This window comes from Pyxicephalus adspersus, chromosome 6, assembly GCF_032062135.1.
Source record: "Pyxicephalus adspersus chromosome 6, UCB_Pads_2.0, whole genome shotgun sequence".
Lineage (NCBI taxonomy): Eukaryota > Metazoa > Chordata > Amphibia > Anura > Pyxicephalidae > Pyxicephalus > Pyxicephalus adspersus.
The window spans coordinates 2,104,107-2,121,922 of NC_092863.1; the positions used below are offsets into that span (position 1 = coordinate 2,104,107).

General features: G+C 37.8%; 1 protein-coding gene across 2 annotated transcripts; it reads right to left on the reverse strand.

Annotated features, from left to right (window-relative positions):
• Nucleotides 1-3,629: 3,629 nt before the first annotated feature.
• Nucleotides 3,630-17,556, reverse strand: SLC2A10 (solute carrier family 2 member 10). 2 transcript variants are annotated; one of them, XM_072414129.1, is made up of 6 exons: nucleotides 16,885-17,556; nucleotides 13,982-14,030; nucleotides 9,919-11,259; nucleotides 8,461-8,583; nucleotides 7,256-7,391; nucleotides 3,630-4,902 (listed from the first exon to the last, which is right to left on the reverse strand). In XM_072414129.1, exons 2-6 carry the CDS (start codon nucleotides 13,983-13,985, stop codon nucleotides 4,785-4,787), a joined length of 1,722 nt encoding a protein of 573 aa, XP_072270230.1. In that variant the 5' UTR covers nucleotides 13,986-14,030; nucleotides 16,885-17,556; the 3' UTR covers nucleotides 3,630-4,784. The 2 variants fall into 2 exon arrangements, with proteins under 2 accessions (XP_072270230.1, XP_072270229.1); XM_072414128.1 differs by lacking the exon at nucleotides 16,885-17,556 and adding an exon at nucleotides 15,229-15,343.
• Nucleotides 17,557-17,816: the final 260 nt, after the last annotated feature.

A 17,816-nucleotide genomic window follows, 5' to 3' on the forward strand; every position in this document is an offset into this window, starting at 1 on the left:
GGCAGTGTTATGATCTGGGGTGCCTGTGGGGGCAGTGTTATGATCTGCGGTGCCTGTGGGGGCAGGGTAATTATCTGCCGTGCCTGTGGGGGCAGTGTTATGATCTGGGGTGCCTGTGGGGGCAGCCTTAGGATCTGCTGTGCCTGTGGGGGCAGCGTTATGATCTGCGGTACCTGTGGGGGCAGTGGTATGATCTGCGGTGCCTGTGGGGGCAGGGTTATTATCTGCCGTGCCTGTGGGGGCAGTGTTATGATCTGGGGTACCTGTGGGGGCAGATTTATGATCTGGGGTGCACATGGGGGGGCAGTGTTACAATCTCCGGTCATGACATGACAGTCCAGCAGTGTTATGAGCCTAAAAAATGAGATCACCCGACTCCCTAAATATACTGAATAATCATTTTTTTCCCAATCAATTGATTTTCTTTCTTCTCTGATGGCTCGCACATATTTCATGATGACAATGCCAGTATTCATGGCGCTCCATTTGTTCAGGGAGCATGAAACATCATTTTAACAATTATCTAAAATGTTATCAATGAAATATAGTGATGGCTTTTGTGACTGCAGCATGTAACCCCTTACACTTAGGAAGTGAATGAACCCCAAATAAAAATTTCAGCAGTAGCTGGTAGGATTTTGCAATGAAACTTGGGCTCATACTTGCAATGTCTATAACTAACCAGGAAAAATATTAAGTACATTACTTTTCTATTAATTTTTAGCACAAGTGAGGAACTGATAAATTGAAATAGCATGAAAGCATTGCAAGCAACCTTGTCAATCAGATGAGAACCTGCGTTAAGAACTTTATAATAATAACTTACTAAAAATACATGATGGGTTTTTTGAAAGTTGGCATGTCAGGGCACGCAGTCCTCCAGCCAGCGAGGCGCCAACCCTTTACCCAAGACAGCTCTTCACCGAGCTCACAAGCGGCTGGGTCACCCTACTTATCCTCCAGGATTACCTGACAAGAAGAGGGTGACAGGGGAACAAAGGGCCACGTCACCATTACCTGTTCTCTCTTTGTAGTGGATTAGTCTGAAGTGTCTTGGGTTTGTGCTGCATTGAAAGCCATTCTGCCGAGGCTTTTAGCTGCAGATCAGCTTCTTGAAAAAGAGGTGATTATTGTATTAAATACTTAAGAAAAATACAGAGCTGCCATCTAAAGTGATTGAAGCGATAGACAGTGATTCTGGCCTGTCATATCCTCTCATAGGTTAAAGAACAGGCCAATATTACCGTGATGACCCACTTGCTTCATTGCTCTTGTTGCTGGATGCCCACTTTTAAGATTCAAGCAATTCTAGCATAAGATAAAAATTAATAGATTGGTAAAAGATAATAAAAATTAAACCCACAGCTGTAATACTTATTTTCATGACAAATATAAATTGTTTGGCACAAATCTGATCCTTTAACACCCATCCTGCAAGGTCGGATCACCTTGAAGTCTGGACAGTGCAAGGAAGAAGTAGCACGGTCAATGCCTCTATGTATTTTGTGCTGCTTCTCTTTCTCTTACAGAGCAGAAGATAAAAAAATGCAGGTACTTAAACAGAACATTTACAAAAATTGAATGATGTATTATTGACTATAGACCTACATTAATCACTGTATTTAGATTTGAACCTATAACTTCATTTTGATTTTGATAGAGTAGGGTAGAGTTAGAACTTTTTTGCTGTTCTCCAACACAGGTTGGAGACACAACAGGAAATTAGTCAGACTCAAATGTCATTTCTTAGGGACCTTTTGTGTAGCCATTATTTTGTGCATCATGGAAAACATAGGTAACATTTATTTACAAAATAAACCAATTGGATTTGTTAGATGTGTCTATGAAATGGGGTGCACAGAGGGTTTAGTCTGGGTAAAAAAAAAAATCTGGGTTGTTTCTTCATGTGTCATCTACTTGCTGCCAACCTTTTCATTGCTTATTGCTTTGGATAGAGTAAGGAATACCTAAAATCGGCTACAAGTTCTTTTCTGCCATGTGTTGTCCACAATAATTACCTTCATAATCAGTGATGACTAAAAACTGACATTTTTCCTTTGGCAAAAACCTGTTATGATCTTAAAATTGCCTTTAAGGAGGAGCGAAACTGAAAAAAAGCCAAAATCCCGCAAAGTCCGATCCATCCGATGCCATCTTTGTCTCTTCTTTTGGGTTGTTCATCCTAGGTCACCGTCCCAAGTGCGAGATCCGGTAACGTAGGATGGAAAAAAAAAAAACATGCCGTTCTCACTGTGCATGTGTGAGATCGGCAAATTTTTTTCTTTGCAAGAAGAGGCTCCTGCGCATGCCTGAGATGCGTGACGTAGGTATCCCCGGTGGCTTTGCGCTCCCATTCATTATCGATCGCCTAGGGAGCGGTGCTGCACCCTTTTTTTTGTTTTGTTTTTAAAAAAAAGATAAACAGAAGTACTCTACATAAAAGGATTGTCTACCCTTTTATGTAAAGTGAAATTTCTGAGTTTAGGTATGCTTTAAGTTAAGGAAGCTCTGACTTATCAGAATAGCACCAATTATTTTGGATCGATTTGTGTAGCTAAAAAAGTACACCGCTGCAAACAAGAGGGTGATGGTGGAGTAAACTTTATCCGATAACTCCAACCTAACAGCAAGTTAAGATGTGACTTCCGAGTGGAACATTTACAAAGTTGTAGATTCCTTCTGCAATTAAAAGCTTGAAGAGAAATTATTGGAAAAGTAAGTTCCATCTGATAACTTCACATACTATCAGCCAGCACTCCCTTAAAATAAAAATTAAAAAAAAGAACAAAATAAGCAATTAAAACAATTTACTACATACAAATTAGATTTAAAAACATATCCAAGATGCAACAGTCCTGTTGAACTCGTTCCTGCAAAATCACAGCCGTCCTTTCTTTTGTTTGTGTATGTGTATATATATATATATATATATATATATATATATATATATATATATATATATATATATATATATATATATATACACACACACATACACACACATATATACATATACATACATACACACATACACATACACACACACACACACACACAAATCCAACCTATTAAGTTCCTAATCTAAGCAGTACTAAAAACTCAAAAAGAAATAAAACTACAATATCATATATACAAGGATAAAGGGTTGCTCGGGCTTATTATAGGTACTCTCACAGCCTTTAAAGTCACCTGAACTTTTTTACCTTAAGCCCCAGTGACAGCAAGTAGCATTAAAAACCTGAGGGTTCAGAAATCGTGCAGCTATCGTCATAATGTGCTGAGCTCCAGCTCAGTTTCAAATAAGATTTTCCCCAACATAATAGTATTATAAAATGTGTTTTTTGGTGAGTTTATCTTAAATTTACATCAATCATGATTGTTGCAGCAGCACTGATAGAGAATAGCACACAAGGAGTCTGCTGGCGCCATCTAGTGGTAGTCCTAGAATAAGCAACTAGTATGTGAACATGCAGCAGAAATTGCATGTTAGTAATCCTATTATAAAGAAAAGAAGGTTTTATCTCCTAGTTGTTGTTTGTTAAACTTTTGTTTTACATATAACCTACATTTTCTCCCAAACAACACTTAATACATAATTGGACAAATCATGACACACCAGATGAAACATGTATAAAAAAAACAAAACACATTTATTGGAGACAGATGTGATTGAAGAACAATATATATATCTACACACACAAATTGTTTTAAATATAACTACAAAGTGACATTTTTTGCAATTGGAACTGAACTAAATGTTTCTTCATTTGATCTCATGTTTGCCATACCTAAATAGCATTGCTTTACTGGTGCAGACTTGATAAGCCTTGCTATGACCTTCCTCAAACAAAGGTTATGTGTGGAATTGTTTTTGTGAAGCAGCTCATCTAAAGCTTTTGTCTGCAGAAGTTTTCCTGAATTCAGATACAAATTACATACCCTTCATTAGAAACAATCATGTAAGTACGCATAGAAACCTTTTTTGCTTTCTATCCCTAAAAATGTAAACATTTAGGTTTTAAAAATGTTTATGTAGGTTGTATTGGGAACAATTTTCTTTCCTTAAGATATGGTTCATTGTCTAGTCCCTGTCTAATTTATACAAAGGTATCAAATGAGTTCAGTAATTAACAAATCCAGGCTTCAGGTACACTTTAGGACATTATTTTGGAATGTCCTATTTCCTCTTCTATCAAAATTTGTAAAACTACACTGCAAACAACTCTCATTAGAACTGTATAAAGCAGAAACAAATGTATTGTATTACAAAGTTTTTTCAAAAAATAAAATTACTACAAGAACTTAATTTTGCCCTAATTGGTCTGAACATTACATTTCCTAGGTATTTACTGAGCTTTCAGGACTCCCTAATTACAAAGGCCATTCAAATTAATTTGTTAAAACACATTTTCTTCCAAAACAGGATTGTAGACAAGAAGCATATTTTTGCAGGATTTGAGTCATGGGAGTATGGTACCAGGCTGTATCTTTATACCCATTGTGGGTAGAAGGAGTACCCAGCAAATCACACAAAATTATATGATCAGATCTTCTCTCAGCAGGTGAGTATAGCTGGTGATCTACTGTCTGTAGTGGGAGTGTCGAGACGAAATGTAGTGAAGAATAAAATCCTAAAAATACCCAGTTTGTAAACGGCTGTAAATAAGGTAAAACAAATTCAAACAAGGCATCCTCGTAGAAAAAGTGAATCTGAGGCCCTTGATTTCTTTCAGAGTTTTATTAGATTGCAGAAAGTGACAGGGTATTCTCCACCGACCAAGTTATCAGGAGCAGCTGGATGAGCTGGAATCAGAAGCCACTGACTGTCCCATTCTTTGATACCGAGGGCTAGAAATGCGCCCCCCAACCCAATTACTCCAAACCTGTCTGCCGGAGAAGAACCTAAAACACACACAAAAAAAAGAAATGTCATGATTGCTTATGGATATACTAATTTAGAATTCGGTGGAGACCATTATAGAATTTGGTGGGAACCATTAAAGAGTCACTTTGTCTAGAGCTGTCTAAATATCAGAGATGATCTGCACACCAGTCATACACCATTGGCATGGCCACAAAACTGGCTAGGGTTTCAGAATTGAAATTTTCTAAGAAAAAGTGTGCCTACCTTGACTAGGACCCCAAGCGTCAATAGTCCAGGCATTATGTTAACATGATCTTGTGTGGGTGCTCACCTGGCTATTATGGAAGGGGCCTGTAGAGAATTTTTTCATTGAGCTAAATAAGTAAAAGCTCTCCCAATTTTTTTCTAAAAATGATGTCAGCTCAGTGCCTTGAGGCCACAATACGTGTTTTCTATAACCAGTATCGCTGCAATTCTGCTGTGCAAACTATTACATATTAAATACACAATTATGAATGTTAAAACTAGATAAGGATATAGGATTACCATTACTGATGTATAAGCAAATTGAAATGTGAAAATCCTTTAATAAAGGAATATTGAACTTAAGGCGTACCTAAACTCAGAATTTTCACTTTACAGAAAAGTATAGATAACCCTTCTTTTAAATAAAAAAAATAAAAAAAAAAAAAAAGGTGCAGAGCCTACCAGGATACCTACATCACGCATCTCCGGAGGCTTTTGGCTGCTCCTTCTGCGCATCTTGCAAGGAGCCCTTTCATTAAAAGAAAAAAATGCCGATCTCACACATGCGCAGTGAGATCAGCAAGTTTATTTCTCCCAATCTATCACCCATTCTGGCGTCTTCGAGGAAGAAGAAATAGAAAGATGGCGCCGCCTGGCGCTCCCCCTGCCTCAGCCTGCAGACTTGTACTGCAATTAAAGTCATTAACAGACACACGGAGCATGCAGTGGCAATTAGCCAAAGGCATTGTTCTTGCGTTTCTTTTTTTTACAAACCTCTTCCTATAGGTAGTCCGTGTTTTTTCAGAAAGGAAAAACATTATTATATAAAATAAGGTGATAATGTTTGTGATATTTTAGATTATATTCTGTGCAGCTGGTAATAGTCTATTGGTATAAGTGCACAGCCATTCCAGGCTTGTACACAGAGACAGATAGTTCTGACTTTTTAGCACTGCAGTGATCAGCAAATCTCAGAATTCAGCGGCTGTTTTGAAAAACAACTGAATTTGGAAGCATTGAAGCCGATAACTACTAGCAATCGGACATTCAGAAAAAGTAGTTAATGGAAGGGAAACATAACAGCTGAAGAAACAAGGGTGAGGCAGAGGCAGCTGAAGCCATTGCTGTGTACAAGATGGAGGCCGCAGCTCCCTCTCCAGATGGCTCCATTGCTTTGCCAAACCCTGTAAGCCCTTGAGCCTAACAGACATTTTCCATGGCTGCCCCTAAGCCAATCAGCTGCAGGCATATGTGGTCGGCCTCTCATCTGCCATCAATACCCAAACCAAAAAAACAGTGGAAAAATCGCTAAGATCCGAGGGGGGGATTTAGGGCCTTGAAAAACGAGTGAAGTAACCATAATCGCTCTGGATTTGAAAGTAGTAAAAAACCAGAAAGTCTATTAGAGGAGTTCATGCAGCAATCATCCGGGACCCCACGTGAAACCCACGGCGGCGTTTGAATTAAGTGCGGTTCACCTCTGCATATTCCAGTGATGAGGTTGAAATAAAACAAAAGAAGGGGGAAAAAAATTAACAGAACACGATGAACTTTGCAAATCTAACATTTAATTGTTCTGAGGATCAAGATAATCAGACACAGATCCTGAACTCCATTGTTTAGTTTACCCACCGTGAAATGGCAAGGCGTACTTACAGGAGAGATTTAAATGCTGACATTAGTCACTATTAACCCTTCTGGGGACACATGCAAACTGAACATTTAGCACAATCTACTAAATAAAAAACTAGTGTTATATTCTGTGCGCAGATAGTAATACAGGGAATCCTTAAACACTAAAGATTCCCTCAAGTACTTGCATTGGCCCAATACACTGGTAATGGAGAGGAATACCCTGACAGAGGTAAACACCTGACTTGTGTACCAAGGGTTTGCAGGGTGGTATTTACTGAGAATCAAGGAAAAGGAGTACATGAGAAAATAAAAATGGTTCAAGTTTGCTTCGCAAAAGTTTAGTGTTATTCAATTAGTTTAGTATTGTTACCTAAATGACAAGTAATATAAACTGAACTACATTTCCCCCAGTTTTCAAAGGCGTAAAAAGTACCATTTTAGCATTTCCCATTGTATTATACATCTTCTCTCCATCAGCTAATATTGGCGAGATTTCCAAGCATTAAATACCTTTTGTCAGAGAATTCTTTGTCAATCTCTTCGAGAGAACGTCCTTTAGTCTCCGGAATGAAGAAGTAAATAAATAATATTGCAACTGCTCCCATCAAACCATATAGGAGGAAGGTCAAGGAAAGACCTACAGATTCTGTGTATAGGAAGATTAAACAAATAAGAATATTTTGTTTTTTTAATTGCCGACTTCTTACATTTTGCTTTAGATACCTAAAATGTTTAGTATTTGTATTCCATCTCCAATTTTGTAGTGGAGCGCATATAGGTAAAATGTCTAAGGGCCATTTCAGACTTGCATTGGGCCACAGCATTTTGTTGTGGGCTCAATTGTTACATTTCAATCTTTCCAATTCAAGTGAATTGGGGAGGTGGAAAGTTTTTTTGGGCAGTTTTTTTTTTTTTTGTATATGGCCGCATGCAGCTGGTTGCCTGCGATTAGTTTTACCAGGTGTACGGTCTTGCACCACAAATCTAAAAGTGCCCCAATGTTAAGAGATAAAAGCAAATAGGAGTCTATTTATAAAGCTGTAAATCTAACATTAACTAAACATTCTTTGGCGGATTATCTTTCAAGCCCATGTGTGTCAGTGTCACTGATTGATTCTCCATCAGGCAATATTGAGTCACTACTTTGTAAGAAGACCCCATAAGGCCTTGTCTCCAGTTTTCTCATATAAGAACAGAATCATCCTATCAGGGATTGCAACAATTAACACCCAAAAAGATAAAAAATAAGTAATGATTAGTGGACCTTTTAGTTTTCTCACATGGTTCTGATCTTTTGTTTGTGTATACATGTACATTTTATTGTTAGACAGTATTTATATAGTGCCGGCATATTATGCAGCGCTTTACGAAGTCCATAGTCATGTCAAAATTAAATGTCCCCACCTCAGTCATATGTTAACGTTTTAGGTATGTTCATCTTTAATACATTCTTAGGTCAATTTTTTTTTTTTTTGGAGCCAATTAACCTAACTGCATGTTTTTGGAATGTGGGAGGAAACCGGAGTACCCGGAGAAAACCCACACAAACACAAGGAGAACCTGCAAACTCCATGCAGATAGTGTCCTGGCCGAGATTAAAACCTGGGCCCTAGTGCTGCAAAGGTCAGAGTGCTAACCACTGAGCCACTGTGCTGTTCATTTGGCCATACATTTCTTGTGCATTTCTATTTAAAAGCTCCCGCTCCATTGCTTACCAATAACATCCAGGAATGTCAGTGTGATCAGCAGGTTGGCTGCCCAGTTTAAGCTGTTACAGAAAGCAAATGCTCTGCCTCGTATTTCTGCAGGGTAGATCTCACTGAGGACCAGCCAGGTCACTGGAGAGAGAAAAAAGGAAAATGCTAACATTGAAGGGTGGAGAGAAAACCATTTGCACATTTAGGCAGGTAATAAACAGGTACAAGGATTTAAAGTTTACTAACTTCATTTTCCCATTGTTCTAGAAATTCTATGTAAGTAATAATAAGCAATTCTGACACTTGCAAGCGCCTCACTGCCTAATCCGTCACAATGATGAAATTAGTTTGTATTAGTCACAAAACTTTCTTGAAATTCACATAGTTTATTAGAGCATTGCAGAATATCTGTCAGAAATAGCTAATCTGAAATTATTCCATCTGCTTTTGATATTTGGACAGAATATTCATGGAAAACTGATCTGGCAAATGATTAATTATTGTAAAGAAATCAAAACCATTTATTTTGTTATGATTGATTTCAGTTACATAAAATGGTGCAGTTGTTTGTAGTTCAGATTAAACTGGTGCATAATTCATTTAAATAATTTAGTCAATTGCAAAGATTGCATTAAAGTGAAGAAAAATAAAATGGAGAGAAAACATTTCCCCTATTATATGCCTGGTATGAGGCTTCCTAAATGCTTTAAGATTACTGCAAACATTTCACATTGTCTTTGATATAAACATTACATATTATATGTTTCAAAATAAATTACATTTAAAATCAAGGCCTATCTTTTATAACCTAAATCGATTTAGTAGATTTTACAAGTGAATCTCAACCAGCCACATATCCTAAATGTAATAGATATTAGAAATTTTGAATTACATGCTAATCCTGTAAACTTCAGCACCACTGACTCCTTTCTAAAAATATCCTTTTGACCAAGAACAAGCATGAAACACACAATCATGTTTCAAGTCAGTGATTAAATGTTGAGACCACTGAATAAGCAATGGAAAATAGTATTTTTCGAAGGAGAAACCCGTGCCAAGTTAAACAAGCAGACGTCCAGTGATGGCATCTCTCACAATGTGAGTTGCCTGGCTGTCAGGCTGAGCCAGTGGTTTTTAATACGCAGTCACAGACCTTAAACATTTTTATTTCTTTTGCCGTAAGCTTGCTCTGGGTCAAAGCATTGAAGATGAAGGAGCTTCATTACAGAGCAGTCAATACATTTTCAGGAGGTGGGAAACAATGGCTGCCTACGTATAACACTTGGTATTTTTTCTTTAAAGGGGTGCCATGTGGGAAGTGTGTCAAACAAATTTATATTCATTCAACATATCTTTATACATAGTCAAGCTACACATTTACTAAACGTGTTTACTTAATATCTCCTTGTTCTTGCCAAACGCTCTAAACCCACAAAGTACCTTAAATCCTATGTACTTATTTTACTCCACACTTACTTGGTCCAAATCCAATAGAAAAAGCACTTACAAATGCCATTAAACTCAAAAGCGTAATCCAGGTCAACACAGCGTGACTGGGGAGTGACTCGTCTCTAGAAAGGGATTCTGGGTAATTCACCAGCTTACTGCTAGAATGAGATGATAATGCCGTCCATGCAGAAGAATGTGTGGATGGCCATGTCAAATTCTTGTTAAAGAGCAGCGTGGTGGAGCCTTGCATTCTGGTTACAGGAACTCCTTGCTGGGCTTCAAAAGCAGCAGTAATATCTCCTAGTGATTTTAATTTAACGGAAGCATTTGAGAGGTCCAAAGTTGCATTGCCTGGCATGGGCGATTCACAGCCTTTGTGAGTGTCCAAGTTAATTATGAAACTTGCAATCCCAATCCCACTCACTGATATGGTCATCAATACACATCCAACGAGAAGCAAAACTCTCCGTCCTGCTTTGTCAGCACAACTCATGGCAACCAATGTTGAAAGGACCTTCACAACACCAAGACCTATAGAAGCCAAGACAGCTGAAGAGTTGCTTTGGTACCCCACAGATTGAAATATGGTTGACGCATAGTAAAGTACATTGGGTTGTCCGGTTAGTTGTTGGAACAAAACTAGCCCTAGACCTACAAATGTTCTTGTCCGCATGTTGTCCTTGGAACGAAAAAGGTCAAAGAAAGAATATTCTCTTCTGGAAGAGATAGACCTGCTGCCTTCAGTTTCCTGAATGTCATGTAGTTGAATTAGACCATTCTGGGGCTCTTGGTTCAAACTGTTTGTGGATTTGGATGGAAGAAACAAGATACTGATGAACTGCAAGATAGCTGGTGAAATGGCCAAGCCAAACATGTACTTCCAACCTAAATGTGAGCCAGATAAGAAATAGTTCATTCCATAGGAAAGCAAGATCCCAAGGGTTACTCCAGTTTCATAAAGAGATACAAGTGTGCCTCTCTGGTGTGGCTTGACAATTTCTGAAACATATATGCAACAGGCCATAGAGGATATGGATATGGCAAAGCCAATGGTGATGCGACCAACTACCAAATACCAAAAGGATGCTGAAAATATTAAAACTGCACTTCCAGCCAACACCACCACATTGCTGGCCAGTATAGATGTCCGACGTCCAAATCTGTCAATCAGAAATCCTCCTACGAGTGAAGCCAATAGAGCACCAATTAAAACTGCGCTTACTAGCGCCTCTTGTTGGAAACAGGTAAGGTGAAAATCATTTTTCAATTGAAGGAGGGCTCCAGAAATGATTCCCAGTTCATAGCCAAATATCAGTCCGCCCAATAAGGAGACTGTGGCCGATAACAGGAGAGCAGCCGCTGGGAGGCCTAAACAGAAAAAAAAAAAATAAGGTTTATCACCATCACATAAAAAATTTTAGGTCATGATTGATAATTCAATAGTCAGTTCTTTAAATAAGAATCACCAACGAGCATTTCAGGATAGAATTGAGGATCTTATTTGTGCATCACATGCTTCCTATTCTCTTCTAACCCAGCAGTTAAAGAAGATTAGAAAGGTTGCAAAGCAAAACTGTAGCTTTGTCATGCATGGGTAAAGTTTATCCTAACACATACTATTGTATTTACGTCAGATATGATTTATATTGTGTACATGCTTCCTCTTGCAAAGGGGAACTTGAATAGAATATTACCTTGAGACAATTTATATATGTAAAGTGAGGAAAGAAAAGACAAGCTTTTTGACAGCATAGTGCGAAAGCAATAATGGTTTATTAACATATACTTTAACCCTAGATACAACATAGATCTACGCTACAGATCTGGGTTATACATCATAGTACCTAATTTTCAGGTTACAGGTTCAATCATCCTAATAAAAATATTAGTTGTAGACATAAAAAGCAACTTATGATTATGGGTCTCAAGTCCTGACACGTTTCGCCAGCAAGGCTTCTTCAGGGGATTTTTGAGATCACAGAATTGGGAAAACAATAACAATAGATAATGCAATCACTGTGCTTTAAAATCAAAGAAAAGGGTACCAGGGGAATATACACCCCGGAGTACCATCAAGGATCATATTAAGAGACTGGGTGAATGATAACTTTCAGCAGTATTAGGTACTTGAATAAATCTGAGTAATGATTGGTAAAATGCTGTGGGTAGAAGATAGTTTCCCGATTTAGAATCAGGTTGAAATTATGTTGTTAACACTTTATAGGATGATACTTGACATTTGTATAAAGATGTTAAAAGAGTTGAGTGTTAGGCTGGAATGGCTGTTGCATATTGGTCTAGGGCAGGGGTCAGCAACCTTTACTATCAAAAGAGCCATTTTGCCTCCTCTTCCACTAAAGAAAAATAGTCTGGAGCCGCAAAACATAACACAGTTTATAAACTTTTAAAACTTTTAATATTTTTTTAATTTTACCTGTTACAACAAGTGTGCATGTGTAGGCCTACTTTGAAATAAATTAAACACTGACCTATGCCCCTAGAAGCCTCCAGCTTCTAACGTATCATCCTGTTACATTAGCTGGAGGCTTCTAACCTAACAGGGTAGATTTTTTTTATGGGCAGAGTTCTTTATGTTCTGACAATGCCTTAGCGATTCAGTTGTAGGTGGTGTTAGCCATAAGTGTCCCCCACTTGCACCTCTATTTTGGTCACCTGTACTGCCTCCCCCCCCGTTCCAGAGAAATTGGGGTTCAGATGCTAGATGCTTCCAGCAATGTGTAACAGGGTAGATTTTTTTGATAGGCAGAGTTTTTATGACTTTTTAGGAGGTGTTAGCCAGGGGTGTCCCGTACTTGCACCTCAAATTTTTTTCACCTGTACCCCCGTTTCCAGATAAATTGGTGTTTAGGTGCTAGAAGCCTCCAACAATGTGTAACAGGGTAGGGGTTTTTTGATGGGTGGAAATTTTAGGAGGTGTTAGCCACAGGTGTCCCCCACTTGCACCTCTAATTTTGTTCACCTGTACCCCCTTCCTGTTCCAGAGAAATTGGGGTTCAGGTGCCTCCAGCAATGTGTAATGGTAGATTTTTTTGATGGGCAGAGTTCTTTATATTCTGATGATAGCCTAACAATTAAATTTTAGGGGGTGTTAGTCACAGGTGTCCCCCACTTGCACCTACATTTTTGGTTTTGTACATCTCCCCATTCCAGAGGAATTGGGGTTCAAAGGAGGGGGATGTCATTGTACACACCCATTTGTACACGCCCCGTATTTATTTCACTGGTAGATTTTTTTCATTAGAACACCGGATAGAGAATCCCCCTCCTCCGCAGTGTCTTGGGAGGAAGGGGATCCCCCATCAGAGATCTCCCCGCGGCAGCCGAAGGGAGCCACAACAAGGAGGCTGAAGAGCCGCATGCGGCTCCGGAGCCACAGGTTGCTGACCCCTGGTCTAGGGAAAGAAAAACCATAGACAGCAGCATGTTGTATTCACATGCTGAATTTCAACATGAAAATGGATTTTTAACTGTCCCTTAATTCTTATTAACGTGTCCGAGTTGAATAGAAAATATAATTCATTGGTGTCAGTGATAGGTTAAAGTAAGCATTTCCCCTACGAAACGTTTGTAATTTGGAATGAGATAAGGGGTGAGGCGCCGGCACCAGCCTTGAGACAATTTAGTTTTTCACACAGTACAAATAATTGTGCTATGGTTATATTCTTGTCTTACACTAGGAATGTCATCTATACTTTTTCTGTTATGGCCAGAGGAGGCTTTGCCGCTGCACAGGGACCCAGGGGAATAAGAAGATGCTATGAAAGGATACAGATGGAAGCCATAATGGAACAGTAGGTGGTTATCATGATTTAGGGCATTCCCCCCCATTTCTGATCATCTGGGTCTCACTAAAAGATGCACCAGACCATATCAAGCTGTGACAAGGACACATGCCATTTATTTAATGCTTTAGTGATGAGGCCTTTTCTCAGTTTTTTTTTACTTTTCATTTAGTAATCTGATCACATTGAAACATATAACCGCAGGGCTGAACTTTGAATATTAATTAAAAAAATATATACAATGAAGCCAGTTTGTTGTAACTTTATAGAAAAGAAAAGTTTCTTACCCATAATGAAGTGTTGCTCACTTCCCAATTCTTCTCATTTTACATGTTACTGGAAAACAAACACATAGACTCCAAATTATCAATATATAATAGGAATACAGGAAGAAAAATAATGAGCATTTTGTACAAAAGATTTGTAGATGAAAAATCTGCTGCTTAATCTATTTTTATTTATTTTTGGAAAACTTTGTTTTCACAGTGACTAAAAATGCCAGGAAAGCAAACTGAATGAAATGCAAGAATGTTCTAGATGTCAATGAAACAGAAAAGCAGAAGAGTTCAGAATAAGGACACCTGTTTCATTAACAAGTAAGAAAAGATTTCTGGGATAGCTAACAAACAAGTCAACCAGGAAAATAAAAAAAAAATACACATCCGGAACCTCGGTCTATTTCTCGTTGAAGGATCTGGCTAACACACACACACAACAATCATTGTGTAGCGTCCTCTATTTGCATTTTAAATGCTCTGATGAAAGCTGCAGATCCTTGATTCATGTTCATACCTGAGTAAAGGATTACCTTAACTACCTTATAATGATCTTGTGAGAAATAATAGAGATGCTTAGTAACATACTCACAGGCTTTTGTATGCAAATTGCACCGACTTGAAAATGGGTCAAACTCCGCAGCTAGACTTTGATTGGCTTATTTCAAGCCAGTCCTGTTTGCATACAAAAGTCACATTTTGGTTAGGCACATGAGAACCTTTCCTAATATAATCAATGGAAGTAGGAGATATTTTGTTCTTTATACATTAACATTCACAAACGTTTACCTTTATTTACACTGTGATTACACAATACTCATACAGCGCACATGAAAGCAGATTCAGCAAGCAATTTATTTTTCTGCCTTTATTTCCCCACATAGCTGCATATTAAACATATCCAAGGTTGCTGTAGCCTATAATTAGCAGGATTTTATATGTGCATGCACTAATAACAGAGAAAGACGTACTCAAAGTATCTTACAAACTAGACATGAAATGTGCACAAAATGTGAACTTATAGTAACAGGGATACAGTGGTGTTAAATTTTCACATTAGGTATTAATAACAGTGCCATAGTTGGGTTAAATATATCATTTTAGGTCATAACAAAACAATACAGTTGTATCAGATATTTCACATGAACTAGTTACAAAGTAATACAGTTGTACTAGGCAAGGAATCTCTTTTCTTAGGATGAAGTTGTGATTGCTACTGAACAAAATAATTAGGATACAGTAGTTTTTTTGACAGTTACCTGGATGATCTGTTCTGTAAATACAGGTAAGGTGTATTCAATGGCTGGCACATTCCCACACAGTGTCAGGATTAGAAGGAGGAACTTTGCTTCAGGAAGTTGGGAGGACGTGGCAGGCAAGGGGGAGAAGAAAAAAAAAAGGAAGCAAACTTCTCCTCCCTTATGTGTGCTGGGAGTATGGGGGCTGTAATGGCAGCTGATCGAATAGCATTCCTTCAGCTGCCTAAATGCTGGAATAATGAGCCTCCAGCCAGATTCCTGCTAAGGATTGTTTGCTTCAACTTTATTTGCATTTGTATGGCAGATCTGAATAAAAACTTTTCGGAGGTTTACATTAGCCTTGGGAATTCCTGGGGCTGGATATTTTCTTTTCTTTTAAAACTATGCTAGGAAAAAAAATATGTGCATTATTATTATTATTATTTATAATAATAAACAGAATTTATATAACGCCAACATTTTATGCAGCGCTGTACATTAAATTATACTGAGTTATTGCTGACCATCAAAAGCCAAGTGCCTGACTTTCTTGCTTCTTTATCAAACACAGATACATATCAGGAGTTCCAGTTTTCAAAGTTTCAGAAGCTTGGCACAGCCAGGCAACCTGTATTTTCGGCAGCAATGGAGGGCCCTCTTTTTTCAGTCTAGGTCTCTATTAGCCTATTTTTGCCCAGAGAAAAGGTAAAATGCTGCTACTATATACAGATGCTCTGACACCATTATAGATAGCGGTGTGTCTTGCAGTTATGTAATGTTGTTTTGTCATAAAGGAACTTACAATGAGAAATGATCACTGATAATGATTCCATTATTGTGGTGTCTCCACATCATCCCACAAATGAGGAAATGAATGAAACTGGTAGGACAAGTTCATATTATGTAATGAGAAGGTAGAGATGTTTTGCAGATACATTTGCTAATACTGTCCATAATGCCAATAACATAAGAGAAATGCTTAGCGACCTTCCTCGGTAGCAAATGCTTTCTTGCCTATTATAAAGAATAAATGAGCTTCAATGCGAAGAAACAAGTAACAGATAATAAAGAGTAAATCTGATTGGATTCAGTAAACTTATTAAAAGCCTTTAGGCTCTGGTAACATATTTATAATATCAGGCTGATGAATCTTCATGAAATGGAAACAAGGAAAGGGACCACAGTTGGCAGCATGGAATGGATTGATTTGAGTTGCACAGCTAAGTACAGGATGTACAAATTGGATAAACCACAATAAAACCAATCAATTTCCAAAACCTTCCTAATTGAAGGACTTGAAAACAAAAAACACAGTTCTAAATGCCATGTTTCATAAAGAGAGTTCTATAGAATCAAGTAGAGGAGGCCAGAAAAAACAATACAAGGGGAAGATCCATTTGGTTGAAATTCCTGTCTGATGCTTACAGAACTTTGAGAAAACAATAAAAAAAGCTAATGAGGGGTATTTTGGGTCTGAAATGGCTGAACTAAGCTGAAAACATTTTCAATCTAAATTTGTATATGGCTGAAAAGGTTTATAAAGCTTCCTAAAGTTGAAAAGAATACCTTGGTAACTTTAGTAGGACCAGTGACTGTCTTTAACCAAATAGGAATAAGTCAGCTGGAAAGTCAACATTCCCGAACTAAAAAAAAAAACACAAATCAGAAAACACTCACCAAACCTTGCAGCTCTGGGGTCTTTGGTACATTTTGTGTTCTGTCCTTTGCTTGCTGCCTTTGATGTCCCTCTCGGAATACTTCAAACCCCTTTATGCTCCAAATGCAATGAGCCTGTCCTACTGAATCACCTGAATCCTACAGGGATGCTGTTATCTAGAAAGAACTCCTGTCTAGCCACTGTAACAAACTATACACAGTATATATTAGTATTTGTCATCACAGGCCAATACCATCTATGACAACAGTACAACAAAGAGGAAACATCCCAACAGATTATTAAAAAAGATTTCAAGGTCGCTGCAGCTATAGCAACAGCCTTTCTTATGTTAATTAAGTTTAAAAGAGATCAGGTGATCATTTACAATTTACCTTCTCATTACTGCAGATCTGCTAACAGCAGATGTTTGCTGGGAATATATTCATAGCATACAAGTTGCTATAGTGGTTAAATCCTCTGTTTCTTGGAAAGTATACCTTATGTATGCTGAAAGGTTGTCTCCTGTTTTTATATAAATGAGGATTGGATAATATTTAACTTTGGATAATTAGAAATTTTTTTATTCTTCAGATTTAAAGCCAAAGCACTTAAGAGCTTGTATCATCATCAGAATAAAACACAGATTTTTTTTTTTTTAATATTAACTACAACAAAAACTATCAAACTTAAAAAGGAACAAAAGGAAATGTTCAGGTTACTAATGTAACCTTTCCAGGATACATATTAAAAGTTTATTTTGTAGTTTTTTTTCCTTCTAAAATAAAGTACTGCACAAAAAGTCTCTTCAGTGGAATTTTAAACTTATCTGCCATTATTGCTGGGCACACCTTGGCTTAATTCATCCAGAAACCCATTCTGGGCTGCATTTACTAAACTTCACCCAAATCTTTCCTGTTGGGTAATTTAAAACTTCTGTTTCAGGTTTCGCCAC

What these genes read in the sequence shown, in the direction of transcription:
- SLC2A10 (XM_072414129.1), bottom strand. An exon ending in TTCTATTGGATTTGGACCAA is followed by an intron (nt 8,584 to 9,918) that starts GTAAGTGTGGAG and finishes TTCTCTCTCCAG; the next exon opens with TGACCTGGCTGGTCCTCAGT. An exon ending in AAAGAATTCTCTGACAAAAG is followed by an intron (nt 4,903 to 7,255) that starts GTATTTAATGCT and finishes TGTGTGTTTTAG; the next exon opens with GTTCTTCTCCGGCAGACAGG.